The sequence below is a fragment of the Salvia miltiorrhiza genome, chromosome 6, assembly GCF_028751815.1.
Source record: "Salvia miltiorrhiza cultivar Shanhuang (shh) chromosome 6, IMPLAD_Smil_shh, whole genome shotgun sequence".
Lineage (NCBI taxonomy): Eukaryota > Viridiplantae > Streptophyta > Magnoliopsida > Lamiales > Lamiaceae > Salvia > Salvia miltiorrhiza.
Window position 1 is genome coordinate 122,146 of NC_080392.1, and position 16,864 is coordinate 139,009.

General features: G+C 38.7%; 2 protein-coding genes across 5 annotated transcripts; one reads left to right on the forward strand and one right to left on the reverse strand.

Moving 5' to 3' along the window:
• Positions 1–1,745: 1,745 nt before the first annotated feature.
• LOC130987542 (uncharacterized) lies at positions 1,746–9,556 on the forward strand. Of its 4 annotated transcripts, none has more exons than XM_057911095.1 (12): positions 1,746–1,976; positions 2,368–2,429; positions 2,850–2,940; positions 3,717–6,670; positions 6,769–6,962; positions 7,056–7,124; positions 7,227–7,379; positions 7,602–7,765; positions 7,901–8,048; positions 8,767–8,889; positions 8,972–9,059; positions 9,136–9,556. In XM_057911095.1, exons 4-12 carry the CDS (start codon positions 3,760–3,762, stop codon positions 9,324–9,326), a joined length of 4,041 nt encoding a protein of 1,346 aa, XP_057767078.1. In that variant the 5' UTR covers positions 1,746–1,976; positions 2,368–2,429; positions 2,850–2,940; positions 3,717–3,759; the 3' UTR covers positions 9,327–9,556. The 4 variants fall into 4 exon arrangements, with proteins under 4 accessions (XP_057767078.1, XP_057767081.1, XP_057767079.1 ...); XM_057911098.1 differs by having other exon boundaries at positions 1,747–1,976; positions 6,775–6,962; XM_057911096.1 differs by having other exon boundaries at positions 1,751–1,976; positions 2,889–2,940.
• A 2,454-nt stretch (positions 9,557–12,010) lies between these two features.
• LOC130987543 (homeobox protein knotted-1-like LET12) lies at positions 12,011–16,087 on the reverse strand. Its single transcript, XM_057911099.1, has 6 exons — positions 15,238–16,087; positions 14,096–14,216; positions 12,942–13,135; positions 12,717–12,848; positions 12,493–12,629; positions 12,011–12,419 (listed from the first exon to the last, which is right to left on the reverse strand). Exons 1-6 carry the CDS (start codon positions 15,736–15,738, stop codon positions 12,380–12,382), a joined length of 1,125 nt encoding a protein of 374 aa, XP_057767082.1. The 5' UTR covers positions 15,739–16,087; the 3' UTR covers positions 12,011–12,379.
• Between the last annotated feature and the right edge of the window lie 777 nt (positions 16,088–16,864).

A 16,864-nucleotide genomic window follows, 5' to 3' on the forward strand; every position in this document is an offset into this window, starting at 1 on the left:
AAAGATATTAGGTTAAATATATTTAATATATATAAGACAAAATTTTGAGCTTGCACTGGGCTGGAGCCCAATGCACGTACTATGTGGATCCGCCCCTGAACACCTCATAATATGAACGTTGTCGACGGAGAAAATCTCCTAGGCCGCTCAAAAAAAAGAAAGAGAGAGAAAGCCGTAGATTTAGAGGTAAAAGATAGAAAAATAAAATACAGAGAAACAATGTAATATTAAGAGATAAGAAAAAGGAGAGAGAAAATTGTAATATAAAATTGAGAAGTAACGGTATTTTCATCTTTTAACATAAAATTAACTAAAATTTATCAAAATTAAATGGGTTAATTGCTTCTAAATCCGTAAACTATAGCTAATTTCCATTTTTTTCCTCAATCTTTGAACTTCCTATAAAATTAATCAACTATTGATTTTTTCCAATTTTCCCATGACGGATTTTTCAACCAAATCCGTACACACGTGGAATCGAAATTATCTGACGTGGACGCGCCAGATACTTAATAAAACGACGTCGTTTTACGCGTTCTTGTTCAAATAAAATTAGGGTTCTCGCTGAAACCCTCGATTAGACTCGTCGGCAGCTGAGAAGCGTTGTGGCGGTGGTGGTGGGTTTGGTTTTTTGGCCGATGTTGTTCGGCAGAAAGAGAGGCGGCGGCGCCAGTGGGTTCTTCTCAGCCGGTCGATGGGGGAGGAAGGCGGCTGGGCGGTGTTACTGCTGCCGCCGCGGTGAGCCGATCCTCCGGCTTGGCGGTGTTACTGTTGTTGCCGGCAAGAAAGAGGTGGTGGCTGTTCGCCGCGAGAGAAGAAAGAAATCAGGATAACGATGTCGTTGTTTGGGAAGGAGCGGCGCCGTTGTTTGGGATCTGGACGACAACGACCGACGTCGAGTCAGTGAGATTCGAGAGGGGTGTCGGGTTGGGGCACGACATTAGCGATGTCGCTGCTGCCAACGCCATAGAGCTGAGACTGAGGGAGCTAGGGTTTCTGATTTTAGGGGTTTTGGTGTTCGAGGGTAAACTGAAAGAAAAAACGACGTCGGGTTAAGGAGGCGGTGATGGCCCCCGACGCTGCAAGCGCATCGGCGGCCATGACTATGCAGCGGCAGAGGAGAGAGTGAGAGAGATGTGGAAAGGGTGAGAGTGAGATGGGAAGGGGTCGCCACGTAGTGCCACATATTAAGTTAATAACGTCATATAGGATAATTCCGATATCGGATTTGGCCGGAAAAATCGTCATGGGAAAATTGGGAAAAATCAATAGTTGGTAAATTTTTATGGGAAGTTTAAAGTTTGAGGAAAAAAATAGAAATTGACTATAGTTTAAGGATTTAGAGGCAATTAACCCAAATTTTAACTATTTTATTAGAATATTTTGCATCATTGACTCTTATTTTTTAACACACACTTATCGAACAATATTTAATTGATTAATTTGTAATCTATTTTTTTTTTTAAATTACAAGAGATATCTGAATATAATCAATTATGCAATCTGCACGCAGGCGAGACCTCACCACCAATCCATCCAAACAGTAGAAAAGCATCACCGCACGTGGAGACCACCTCAAACTACAAATGCTAAAATAAAATAAATATAGATTTAATTTCATATCCATTATCAACAAATTAAAAGTTCACTGGTACAATTATAAAATCGAAAATATGTGTAAAAACTAAAAAGTAATGGTTTTTCCTTTTATTTATTTAGTATTTTTTATTTAAGGCAAATAATTAAGAAATGTAATTTCCCCATTGTGCGGTGAGGTTTGGAAGTTGCTCTGCTGTAAATCACAATTCTCGAAGCTAATCCCCAAATTGAAAAAGAGAAATTCATCCTCCTCCTTTCCAAGAGAAGATAGATTTGAGAAGATGTGATCATACCCTACTCCACAAATTAATCAAACAGATGGAATTACCGTTCGAGTTTTCACTCTTCTTCGTTTTCTTATTCACAGAATCATCCATGTGAGTTCTCCTCTCCCACTGCCTATCGCTCTCTCTACGTACACTTGTGTATATATGTAGTTAAGTATTAGTTGATTTGTATGAAAACAAATCTTAGATCGACCATCATCCTTTTAAAAGTGGGAGCTATTTCTCTCCATTTCCTACAGAAGAAAGATAAAGAGGCGGTCATCAATGGGATGGGGCATTATGCCTCTTTTAGTATTGTTAATGCTACTCAATTATGAAATAATTGATGCTTATAGGATTTAGTTAAGAGAGGAGTCTTTCTACTACATAAGTTCATTAGGTCACATATTCTCTCTTTTTATATTCAGTCACTATTTTATTGGTTTGTGGAAATGGTATAAGCTGTTTTGACTTATGTCCTCTGAATATAATCTCTTGGTAGGTAATTTCTTTGTGGTGTTTCCTTTCTGGGAATTAATGTAGGCTCCGAGTGCTGTAATGAAGGTAATGTGTCGATTCACCAATCTATTCCCCCTTGGTTTCATCATGTTGTCTGATATATATAGAGATTGAGGAATTTGGCCAACTGCCTTGATACAAAGAAAGAAGTTAAAAAGTTGTGTATGTGGAATGCACTAAATATTATGTTGTTCCTTATTGTTAAGCATCAACGTCGTCTAATAGAGAAATCTTTATGTCTAGTAACATTTATGAGTTATATTTTGGTTTGGAAGAATGAATCGTAATTATGCTTCTTCAAAATATAACTGGACTTTTTGGGTGGACGAATGTGATGGTTTGTTGGGGGATGTAAATTATATGCTTCTAAAAGAGTTCCCTGCAATTTATTTCTTGCTAGGACTCATACCATTCAACAAGTAATTCTCGAATTTATACCTGGTAACCAAGTTTTGTCTTTCTCAGATTTCATGGTTGAGTGTTGAGCAGCTCTTATGCACGCAGGTCAGGGAAAGCCAATCCTCAATTTCCATATTTACTTCATCTGGGGATTCAGGTAATTGCTCATGTACTTGATTGCGATGAGTTTATGCATCTAAATTTTAGCAATAAAGATACAATTTTCAACAAACAATTTTCTGGTGGCTTAAGTGCTATTTTATCTCTGACTTTCAATTCCCATGAGCTCGATTATAATTATTCATTAAACCCTAGAAATTGACAAAAAGTAATATTCCCTCTGTCTCTTAAAACATGCGGGTGCGGCAGAGTGAGTGACACAGGTTTTAAGAAATGTTAGATGAGAGTGTATTGTGAGTGGAAAAGGGGTCTCACTTTATAAAGTATTATGTTAGATGAGAGTGTATTGTGGTGGGCCATGATGGTTTTTTTGTGAATAAGTATGAAAAGAAGGGATAAAAAATAAGGGATTGTGGTGGGGTAGTGACGTAGTGTTCAAAAATGGAAAGTGCATGTTTTTGTGAGACCGCCCAAAATGGAAAAATGTGCATGTTTTCAAGAGACGGAGGGAGTAATAAATTGAAACCCCGCAAGCTTATAAATTTTTTGGCAACTAGTTGATTTATGTGACAAATGACTAGTGATGAGTTGTGACGGAGGAAAATTATGTTATTCTTATTTTATGGGCGTAGAAAATTGTATTTATTTTAAAAATAATTTATTGATGCTTACATGGAAAGATAGATGACATTTCGGCATTCTCAATCTGCATATTCATTTAGCATATGCTGTGTTTATTATTTTTTCTTCAGCTGAATGGGGCGAATATGATGCCGCAGATTGAATATAATACTTTTGTATTTTTTTCTTCAGTGATTCAGTGGAGAAAAATATAATCTTTGCATAAGAATAAACTATGGCCTACGATCAGAACTCAATACCTAAAGATTTGCGTCCACTGAATATAATGAGAACTGTGCCTGAGGATCCCAGGATTTCTCCGGCGACTTCATCTGGGAGGCCGGTTGAAGGATATTATGCTAGCCCGCCAACTGATGGTAGCCCTGGCACCATGCCTGCAGTTTATTACCCTGCCCCAATTCCACCCGTAGCATATAACAATGCTGTCACTGGGGTTGCCGGATGGATACAGCAAATTGTGCCGCCTCCTCAAGTCCAACAAGGTGTTGTGAGTGGTACTGTGGTTAATCCACCGGGTGTATATACCACGAGTCCTAATTATGGGACACGGAATGGGTGCAGTCCTTCAGATCATACTAGTGATGAGGGTGGTGATGATTCTTTGTCGGGCCGGAAGGTCAAGTTTTTATGTAGTTTTGGTGGGAAAATACTTCCACGCTTGAGTGACGGGGCATTGAGATACGTAGGAGGGCAGACCAGGATAATTAGTGTTGGAAAGGATGTTTTATTTAGTGAATTTGTCCAGAAAATGGCAGATATGTATGTACAGAATTTGGTGATTAAATATCAGTTGCCAGATGAGGATCTTGATGCCCTTGTAACTGTTTCATGTGCTGATGATCTTGAGAACATGATGGATGAATATGAAAAGTTGATCGAGAGGTCTTCCGATGGGTCTGCTAAGTTGAGAATATTTTTATTTTCGCCTTCAGATCTCGAGTCTGGTGGGCATATTGGAGATATGCAGGATGGTGGGCAGAGGTATGTTGAAGCTGTGAATGGGATAGGGGATGTATTCAGTGGCGGTGGTGGTATTGTTAGAAAAGAGAGTATTGAAAGTACTATATCTGCTCAGAACTCTGATTTGAGTTGTACTGAAGGGGGTGATAGCCTAAGCCATGGTTTGGGGGAGGTTGCTAGTGTGTCTTCTACGGGTGCATTGTCACTTAATGGAAATGTTGTTCCTTTTGATACAGCACCAAGAGTGGTTTACGTAGATCCTAATCCTCTGCCATACGCCGACTCTTGTGCTGCTTCATTAAGCATTCCAATGGTTAAAACTAGCCATACAATAGCTTTGGGTGCCATCACTGAGCAAGAGGTAGAGAGATCTGTGCCTCTATCTGTTCCACAGGGATCAACTATTATGAGTTATCCAGCATCTTCACCATACATGCAAGCTTATGCAGATCCTCATCAAGAAACTTTGAGTCATGCTAACTATGTGCAACAACCTCCCCAGATGGGATTCCCTACTCAAATTTTAGGGACTGTGAGGCCGGTTTTCACTCAACAGCCCATGGCTGCAGGAGCATCTCCTCAACAGTTCACTCCTGCCGTCCATATGAAAATGAATCCGTCCTTTATTGGCATGAGGCCCAATGTAGTTCCTGTTGTTGGTCAACCACAACATGTTCAAGTGGAGAATTATCCTGCAGAAAGCATGATGCCGCCGAGGCTTGTCCATCTACCTGTTACACAAGGATACAATGTCAATCAAGCTCAGGTTTCTGCAACAGCACAAGGAGGAATGTATAATTGGCAGCAAATTCCACATCCTGAGCAAATGGCTTTGTCAGAAGGGGGCTTGAGTCCTCAACCAGCTGTTCTTCCAGAAAGGATTACGAGAATAGAGGACTGCCAGATGTGTCAAAAAGCATTACCTCATGCTCATTCAGATACAGCAGCTCAGGAGCAAAAAGGAAGCCCTTCTTGCACCCTTTCTGATGCAAGGTCAATTTATACTAGTCTCATGTTGGATGGTCGAGGGCGACCCTTAATCAGGCCTATTGTAACTGGAACTCGGGCAGAGGGCAATATGGAACAACTGGCTGAATCTGGAAAGGTTCACACAGAAGCAATTGGTGTCTCACAAAATGTTGAGGGACAAAATATTTACGATAGAACTATTCTACATAAGGCAGAACCTTCCAAGGTGACAATTCCCCAGGGTGTCGTGAGTGGGGTCCAACTTCCGTATGGTGTGTTTATGGCTAATACTCCTCCATCTTCCCAAGCCAGTGCTGTCCAGAATCTAGTTGTTCAGCCTCAACTCCAAGTTTTACCAGAAGCAACATATAACAGACCGTTGAATAATGATTTTGCTCCTGTTGGCATGCATTTGCCGAAGGACCATGCTGGTCGTGAATCCCCAAAAGAATACTCACCCAAAGTTTCTACTGGATGTCCTACAGATGATTCTACTTCATTGGCATACGACAATCTGAGACAAATTGATGGAAGGTTGGATAATCTTCGGACAAATCCTTTGGAAGTTTTTTATAATAATGAACATAACAAGACAATTGTGGATCTAAAGGAAGACTCACAAAATAGCATACCAATCCAGATTCCTATGGGGGAGGCTGTTAGCACACACAGTTTACCATCCACAGAATCCTATGAACTGATGCCAACTCCACCTGTAGGCAATCCTAACGTATACCCTTGTTCAGCAGTTGGGGCCAATCCTTTGCCCTCAGATGATGTGGCTGGAACCTCTGTATATTCAGCTGAAAGAATCCTTCCCATTAATGAATTGAATGATAATGTTCTATGGTCGCAGCCCAGAATAAGTGGTGATAGAGATGTCGTTGCTCATGAAGGGTCCTTTGTATCACCATCCCATGGAGTTGGAGATACCTTAGATAATTCAGCGTCACAATTTATCGATGAGGATCCATGGATTATGCGCCCTGATACTCATTACCCCCCTCCCAGACCAACCAGGATTCAAATAAAGAGGGATAATGTAGGATTGCGAGATACTCTTGCCGACAATCGTCTCAACAGTGGCGAAACACCAACAAGTAATTCCAGGGATTCAGTGGAGTCTGATGGAGTTTTCCAGCTTTCTAACAATTTGAATTGGGACCTAAGTCCAGATCACAGTTTGTCGAATAAAGGTTTGAAATGATTTCTTTGTTTTTTCTTTGCTAATAAACGCTTCTTCTTTTTTTCAATTAACTATAGTGCTAATTGAGTTTTGTCATTGCTCATAAAGGTTCAGCTGAGGAACAGATAAAGAGAGAACTTCAAGCTGTTGCTGAGGGCGTCGCAGCCTCTGTATTTCATTCATCTATCCATTCAAATCCTGAATCATCAGTGCTTCTGAAGAGTGATTCTCCACCTATTTCCCAGCATAATCGCGATGACCAACCCACTAATGTAGAAACAGAGCAGCGAGACAAATTTGATGTTTGTGATCCCTCCTACTTTTCACAACAGTAATTGACATATCAGGATTTCTTTTGTTTTGATTCAGTATGTGTGGGACTTGACATTATGCAGGAAATCAAGACCAAATTATCAGACAAGATAAATCTCGGATTCCCTGCATCTGGCATTGGCCGATTACAGGTTCTTCCCCCTCCTCTTAAGTTAAATGGCTCCATTTGATCCTCGGGAAGGTTATCAATCATAAATCGTGCGATCTCTATCTTTTTGTTCTCTTCTTGGCAGATTATTAAGAACAGTGACCTGGAAGAGCTACGAGAATTGGGCTCTGGAACTTTTGGTACAGTTTATCATGGAAAATGGAGAGGCACCGATGTTGCAATTAAACGCATCAATGATAGATGTTTCTCCGGGAAGCCTTCAGAACAAGAACGCATGGTTCGTCCCCGTGTTAGTTTGTACATAATATATCTTATTGTGGCCTTCAATATATTTAACAAGAGGGGTGATTTTGAATTAGACAACTAAGTTAAATGAGGTAACTAAGTGAGCTAACTTGCACCATCCTAATGTGATTGTTTTCTATGGATTTATCCATGTTAGTCACATTAATTACATCGTATATTTTATCTTACTGTGATCTCTAATATTTTTATTTAGAGGGATGATTTTTGGAATGAGGCGATCAAGCTAGCTGACTTACACCATCCTAATGTTGTCGCTTTTTATGGAGTTGTGCTTGATGGTCCTGATGGTTCAGTTGCAACTGTCACTGAATACATGGTGAATGGCTCTTTGAGAAATGCGTTGCAGAGGAATGATAGGTATGACATTTATTTCCTATAGATTTGAACCTTCTTCATCTAGCTTTATGTTTGAATTATTTTAGTAATATTACACATGACATTGAAACTCAACCATGTCCGTGACCATTCTTTATGCTGAATTTCTGTTACCAGGATTCTGGATAAGCGTAAGCGCCTTTTGATTGGTATGGATGTTGCCTTTGGAATGGAATACTTGCATGGGAAAAATATAGTACATTTTGACTTGAAAAGTGATAATTTATTGGTCAATCTCCGTGACCCACATCGACCAATTTGCAAGGTTAGTGATTGATTGTAGTATGTTGCTTCATTTAGTGCAGCATCGTTGGTTGAAGTTTGTCACCAAGTTCTCTCTGTTTACCTGGAAAATATTTATGTTGTTTTTATTCACAGTAGTTGCAATCATTACTCCTCATGTTCCTTTTCACCAGCTCTCAATAACTGTAGTGTTCTACATGGTGTACCCAATTAATCTTTTTTGAGATTATTCAGCGTCATCAGCAACCGCTTATCATGTTAAATTGTCATTAAACTGTTTTGCCAGTCTAAAGTATCTTCAACAGGTTTAGGTGGCACTGCTGCCTAAACTAGAATCTTATGAAATCACAAAAACCTTTTCATGAAGCAGGCGCATATATTAACGTAACACCAACTATTGGCCTTACCATCGAATGGTAATAGACAGACCTTGATATGATAGATATTCCAATGATGAACAATGTTGCAGACTAAAACTTGTGATAAATAGCAACATTTATTAATCATTGGTGTCTATCCCATAGGTGGTCAAGATAAGCTATAATAGATTTTGGTTTGGATGATTTGGGTGTTGAGATAGACTGTTCTCTCATGCACATGCATCCTGATCCCGGAACCTGTGAAATGATTGGAACATCTCCATATCACAAACTCCTGCATTACTATCACCATTAACACCCACTCCCTTCTCTCCTTCTCTCGTTTTACAAGTTGAAAAATAATAGTCTGACTTGTTATAGGTTGGTGATTTGGGGCTGTCAAAGGTGAAATGTCAGACGCTTATTTCAGGAGGCGTGAGAGGAACCCTTCCATGGATGGCTCCAGAGCTTCTAAATGGCAGCAGTAGCCTCGTCTCTGAGAAGGTTTTCTTTCGTATATGTCCGTCTCTCCCTGATACAGCACTACTTAGTTATCTTATATCTTCCTTAATGTGGTGATCCACAGGTGGATGTATTTTCATTTGGAATTGTAATGTGGGAACTTCTCACTGGAGAAGAACCTTATGCAGATCTGCACTACGGGGCCATCATTGGTATGACCTTGATCTCAGATCACTTCACATTTCCAAAAATCGACTCGTAACATATTTCTTGTGTTTCACCTTGTAGGCGGCATTGTTAGCAACACGTTGCGGCCTCCTGTGCCGGAACCATGTGATCCTGATTGGAGAGCTCTGATGGAGAGATGTTGGTCGTCTGAACCTCCGGAGAGGCCAAATTTTACAGAAATTGCAGACGAGTTGAGGGCTATGGCGAATAAGCTTCCATCTAAAGGCCAACTACCTCCACCCAAAAGCTGATTGTTTCAGACTTGCGTTTGCTCAATTCAAGCGTGGCATGTTAGCAGAATTATCTCTATTGTAGCTTAAGAAATTATGAATAGGAAAGGTCTGGTTAGTTTCCTTTTTGGATAGAGATGTTTTAGTTATTATATTGATTTTGTCACTCAGTTTTGATGCACCGCAGTCTCATGTCTTTTGAACTCGGATAATGCTTTACGTGAAATAGGATTACCAAGGTTCACTATTTATTACTATAACATTTTTTTGTCTTGGGGTGTATTATAAACTAACTACGAAGGTGTTTTGCTGAGCGTAGAAGCTCTTTAAAATAACTTACACAAGTTATTTAAGAGCTTTTTAGCTCTTTCAAGGAGTTTTATAAACTGCTTATAAGTTTTAAAAATAAATCTCTTAAAAACTAAAATTTTCTACTCCAACTTATTGTAATCTTATATTCCCTCCATGGGCAAAAAATAGTCATAAACGAGGATATTACGAATTTTAATAAAAATAGTTGAGTATATTGTGAGTGGAGAAAGAGTATATAGTGTTAATAGCGATAATTAATTGTATGATGAGTAATGAAAAGGGTTCACTAATGTATGTAATAATTATTTATAAATATTATTCAACTACAGATTGCTTCGAAGACCTTAAAGGTGGCACTTTCAGTAGGCCACTTGGTCAAGTTTCTACTGACAGTTGACAAAATTGAGTCCATCGTCATCGACACACACGTTTCTTAATAAATAAATTTTCTTCGCTTTGAATTAGAATCTTCCAAGCAATGGCTCCCCACTTGAAGCTACGACCTTTCTTCATCTTCTTCAATTTTTCTATCCCCTCTACCCTACCCTACCCTACCCCCCAAAACACACAAGAAACGCGCATGCATGTATCATATATAATCAACACATGCAAAACAAATATATATATTTTGTAGCTTCTTCACTTTTCATACATGTCTAGGCCTCAAGACAGCGCTGCAACCTACTCGCACGACCACGGCGGAGGATGCGGCTGTTTCCGGCGGTTCTGCTTCGGTTGGGACGAGGGCGGCTATCTCTTGCAAGGAGAGGAGGCGTGGCCGCGGCCCCAACTCAAGCAGTTGTCGGCGGGGCCCAAATGGAAGAACTTAATCAGGAAAATCGGCAGGCTTTTCCACCACAAGAAGCAGCATACGCCGTTTCAGTACTCGCCGGAGAGCTACGCCCTCAACTTCGCCGCCGATCACCATCACCAACACACTTTCTCTGCACCTCATCAATGACGCTAGCTGCTTTATCATCCAAATTCCTTTAAATATTACTCTATATTTATTCCAATCATACTCTGTTTGGATGTCACATCACAAACGTGTAATCATTTTTTTTTGCCATCTTTGTTAATACTTGTTGGATTTCATCTTCTTTGATCAAGAAAAAACGGTTTTAAAAATGTTGACCAAATCAATTCATTGTTTGGCATCAACCAAGAGCCAATCGTATTGTTCTAATTTAGGCTACACTACTCAGCATTCAGCAGCCGCCGTTACTAATTAGGCTGCATTTACTAGAATGGAATTTTTTATTCAAGTAGGGTGTAATATTTTTCTGGGCAGCTCCTTTTCATTTTTTTTTTTAATATTGAATAATATTATTTTAAAGGTAGGGGTGTGAAAATATTTTTTAACATTTTCTCATCCTTTCATTACTAATCATATGATTAAAAAAATATTTTCTTATTTTTTTTATCCATTTTTATTCAATGAAAATTAAAACTGAAGAAAGAAATAAAAAACCCTTTAAGTATAAGAAATTAAAACTAATAAAAAATAAAATGGGACCAAAAGTAAGAGGAACTCGTGTAGTCTACGGTCTATTATATTAAATCAAGTTGGCTAGTGGTGGTGTCCACAGAGAGTATAAAGTTCTCACGGAGCTGCCTTTTTTTGAAGCTCTTTCAATACGGTTCTCAATCAATTCTTGCTTTTTACTAATTCGTAAGATCGTTGATCATATTGACCATTAATTTTAATTTCCATATTTACCGGTAATCAACTGTCATGATTCCGTCCCACATCGGTTAAGTATGGGCTGATTGGTGTGGTTTATAACACCTTAGGCACCCTCTCCTTGATAGCCTGACTTTCGAGGATGAGTTCTACCTAGGGTGTTGTAACATCAACATCGACTAATTCATGAAAAGGTATAGTATAGTTCAATATTAACTATCATCTTTGTCAAAGTAACTATAAGCCGTGTGAGAGTGCATTAAATTTAATGTCACAATTAATTAAAAACAATGTAACTATAAGCCTATGTTTAAGAAAAGAAAGAAAGACATTGAAAAGAGAATCAATTAATTAAATTCATTACTTATTGTTTGATTTGAATAATAAGGTAACCATTAGCCTTACTTGGGGATAATAGAGAGGAAACAAAATAAAGGAAATCATTTATTAATGAATCTTTTCCATTGTTAAACCAAACACTCAATAAAAATAATGGTTATTGTTACCATTCCACTTCTTTATTTGATTTCATTCTCTTTCCATTCCTCTATTCGCCAGAGTTGTAATATACTTGCTGTCATGCTGGCCCCAAACGACCACTAATCATATGTTGGTTTGTTTTGATGTAATTATGTGTTGATTTATATAAGATGAAGTAAGGGAATCCATTCAAGAAGGGGAATTGGCTATTTGGATTGAAGAGATGATATAAGATGCAACTGATTCATCATCTACTCATAAGCACCACAATTTTTATACAGAAAAACAGAGAGACGAGGACTTAGTTGTCGCAGACGATACAAAGAAGAGAACAAGACAAAACTTTTCATCGTTCCTACTCGTATAGGCTAGGTATTTAACACCACAATTGATATACAAGGCTAGAATTCATAATGTTTTCAAGCAATATATAAGCCATTAAGGGATCCGGCCTCTTATCCCATGCCAAAAATTACCTCGATACAGCTACAGCAGTCGATCCCCTCTCCCGTTCTTTAACTGTGCATAGCTGTTGATATGGGTGGGGGTTCTGATCAACACGACCAAGAATATATCTGCCTGTTGCGAGATGACTTCTTCACGAGAAACGCTCATTAGCAGTTTTATCACCTGCGCCACTGTATGATCCAAGAGTCAAGCAGATGGATCTGTAAGAGTTTCTGATCGGGGAAAAATGGGAGATGAAATTACCTCTTTCGCTTGCTTTTCGGAGTAGACGAGGAAGAAGGATTGCTGTGCCAATTCCTTTTCCGTTGGTTGATGAACCAGTTGTTTATCTGCTTCAGTTGCAAACCAGTTTCCTGTACCAGCCTCGCCTTATCTTCTTCCTGACAGAGTATTATACGATATTAAGAGTTGAGACGAGTAAGATTAGTTTGACACGAAGAAGTTATTTGAGGTGAAGACGAGCTTACTGTAGGATAAGGCCATTTGGAATGTGACTGCCACCATGCTTTCAAAACTGACGTGGTATCACCGGGCAGTTTTCCTGCTCTTCTTTTCCGTAGTATTTCTTCTCTGATATCCACAATCTTCTCCTTATAATCCTAGAAAGTAGAAGCTTTTTTTTGTTAAGATTGATTTAAACCCAAAACTGGTCTCAAGTGCGAAGCAGCTTCGTGTTGAAGTTTTATTTTCACCTGTTTTAGCTCGTGCTTTAACTCTTGCCTCACGCGTTCCATCAAGGATCTCTCGGTTTCACTCGGTACCAGGGGACCAAATCCCATGTTGTCTCCTCCATCGAGGCTTTCATCGAATACGTTAGTCTCACTATCAGCCTGGTCCTCATCATCGTCAGACATGGTTGCTCCTGAACCTTCTCCTGGTGCTACACCTGTTGACAATATGCCCAAAACATGAATACAAAAAGTTTGGGTCCGATCCATGACAGTGCACAGGGAAATTGATGAGGTTCGATTTAGACAAAGTAAGTTGACAAAGTAGCATCTGTCCTGTATGGTGCTCTAAGAGCATGAGGAAAAATTATATGGTGATTTAACTTTAGCTCGCAATTAGGAAACATATAGAAAATCCCATTAAGCAAGCAGAAATTACTCTGATATGATGCTAGAGTCAATTGATATTATTATATTAAGGTGGTTTTCACTATTGGAAAGCAGCTAGTGAAAAACACATGTAATCAAAATCATACAGAGAGGATCAAACAGTAGTTTCATATTAACAGCTGGAATTCAGTAGCACTTGAGAAAGTGTTCAACTAAAGTAATCTTTTCACTTCAAAAGCATTCAAGTTAATTTTTGTCACTTCGAAAAACAATAAGGCAATTGCAACGTGTATTTTGGTGCATAAACAGATATATTTAACAGGAAAGTGGGTGCCGATCAAGATGGAAAACGAATAAGAGAAGCAGGAAGATGAACAGAACTGGGCAGGAAATGATACTTCTATAAGAGAAGCAGTGTAACATAAACTAATTCTACACAAACAAAAGAATTGACTTCAAAATTATAAAAGATCAAGCACAGCAAAAATAACATAAACTAATTCTACACAAACAAAACAGAAATCAAGGAAATAGGTGCCCCTACCCAAGAATTTTAAAAATAGACGTGAGTGTAGTTTTTAAAACCATACTACTCCCTAGCTCACGGATACTAAAATCGATAGTAGGCAGTTTCTACTCTTCCATATATTTTGCAAATGACTGAGCAAAGAAAGATGGGCTGTGACTAAAATATGGAGTTTCAGGTATGAAAAACAGAAAAATAGATCTTAAACTGAAAATGCTTGCAATTATAAACTAGAATTGGAAACATGGAATCAGATGATAACCTGTCAGGCTTTGCAGTGATTGCTCAAGCTCCCAACATGCCATGACTGCTTCCATAGCATGAACTCGGACATGTTGTTGCAGTTGTTCTTTAAAGGAGGACAGCAATAGAACATAATGCGTCTGCCAAAAGTAGAGTTCAAGAATTAGAGATTCTGAACATCATAATTGATAATACTACTGAGTTTCATTTCTCCCAAAATGATGAAATCATTTCGGAACATCTCAGTTGGAGTCAGTTTGTTAAATTTTGGAGTTCTCTAAGTACTTGAAGAGAAATCTTACGGTTACCAATATTTATCATTTGAGCAATTTGGAAGAGAAAAACCATTCCATTTAAATGTTTGGCCCATCTAGAAACTATGAATGCTTATTTCAATTTTAGTCCAATCAATGTCACCACAAGTGAATTTAGATGAAATGGATAGATGTCCCTTCCATCTGCGGAGTTGTAGTCGAAAGAGTCTTTAGTTTCTCCATTTTCAGTGGAGAAATCATATAGAAGCATGCAGACCATTTCACAAGTGGAGCTACATCAAGAACAAGATTCTCCAAAGCACTAAAATATAGAGTTCCAATTATTAGTGTACATATAATAACCGGATTCCTACTTTGATGCGACAAACAGATATACCTACTAGCATTAGATGGGTTGAACCCCAATTATATTCCTGTAGGAATCACTACTTCCACAAATATCATCAGATCGAGGTGGTGAATGGATGATACTATTCCCCTAAACTAGCCCGTTTATTCTCTCCAATCCTCATTTCACGAGATTTCAACGAGACAGGCTATGTTATTCAACAAGGCAAGACAGTATCCAAATATACCTTTTAGGCAAAGGCCAAAGGGAGCAAGCTAATTAAGTCTATGTATCTTCCAGAAAACATGAAACAACAATTGAAGAATAAACCATCCTGAAGAACACAACCAGTATTCACAAATTATAAATGCATCGTGAAGTTCCTGTCAAGGATTGAAACTATAATTTTCCTTGAAGAGAAGAGAAACTCAAGTCATAAATTTCAAATTAACACATAAAAGATAATTTCCAGTTGTTGATTATAGAAGATAAATTATGTGATTTCCCATTGTCAGACAGAGGGAATGGTCCCGAAATAAAAAAATTAGGTGAAATTACCATGAAATTGTCGAGGTCTTTATCATCGAGCGGGTGGTGGGCGTGGCCGAGGACGGAATACTTGGCGACGACCTGCTGCGACTGGGCAAGCTGGGCGTCGATTCTGGGCAGCTGGTCGACGGGAGTGGCAATCCGGAGGCAGGAGACGTGCGCCGACAGGAGCTGCTCGTACAAGGGGTGGGTGAGGATGTCGGCCTTGCACTTCTCCCTCTCCCAGTTGGTGTTGGTGTTGGTGCCGCTGCCGTTGCTCTTATCCCCGCTGTCCTGGAGGTGATCGCTGTTGGCGGTGGGGGTGGGGGGGCTGGGTTGACTCTGGGTGGGGAGCCACTGGTGGTGGAGGGAGGAGGTGTTGAGCCAGGTGGAGGTGGGGGGTTTGTCGTCGGGGTGATCGGGGAGGATGGAGCGGAAGACGGAGGGGTGGTGGTGGTGGTGGTCGGAGTAGTGGGGGTGGTGGAGGGGCATTTCTTGGGAGAGGTGGTGGTGGTCCTGCTGAAAGGCCATGCCTGCGACAATGATGAGCCTGTTTTCACTTTCAGAGAGAGAAAGAGAAAAGAGAGAGAGAGAGAGAGATGGGTTGGGTTTGGGTTTGGGGCTCCAAGTGTGGAAAGGAGGATGGACGATGAAGTTGAGGGAGCTTTTTTTTTTCCTTTGCTTAAAACAAAAATCTTGACAAGTATTTCTTTGCTTCCATAGGGGCAGAATGGTCAATTGCCCATACTATGTCTATGTCTTCTTTTTCATTTTTTTTAAGTAATTCAAGATTCAACTCACATCACTAATTTATAAATATGACGTCTACGGCTAATTATAAAGTTTGTGATGTTACAAACTTTAATAAAATTAATTGGATGTATTACGATTGAAGAAAGGATATTATTTTAGGCAGAATAACTAATTAAGTATTGTGAGAGTGTGAGTGAAGTTTCTTCAAAAAAAAACAAAAAAAGAATATGAATGTAGAAATGAAATGTTTTATAACTTTGAGATTTTCAAGGATTGTCTTCTTGAAATCCTAAACTTTTGGTAATGGTGGTTCTAAAAAATAAAAATAAAAACACATGGTTTATGGTTATATAAATAGTTTGTAAGGTGGTTTTAGTAATATACACAAAGTTAATACTCCCCTTTTAATTAGCTTCTTCTTTTTCTTTTTTTTTCAAATTAGTTAGTTTGTCCTATTTGTTTCCTAGAGTTGTAATCTTGTACAAGACCAATTCCTTTCTCTTTCTGTCGATGTTCTACTTTCTTCGACTTCTTTATTTGCTCTCCTTTTAAGAATTATGTGGTCGCCGCATTCAACGATGTAGTATATGTATAGTCATCATAAGTAATTTCGAGCAACACAATTCATATTCACATCATCATATAATAATTCTTGTCTTTCATATGATTGTGTTATAAGAGATGTCATATTAGGCTTCATTGTATAATCATATATATTTTATTATTTTTTTAATTATCATATTTTTAATTATGTTAAAATTAAATTAAACTAATAGAAAATTAGAAAATTTCAAAAACCAAAATATTAGTGTCTTTTTGTAGAGAATACTGTATTTATAAATATATAGAGTTACTGCATTCATCATGGAATTAACTGCACTAAAAAAATAAAAATTGCTCTCTT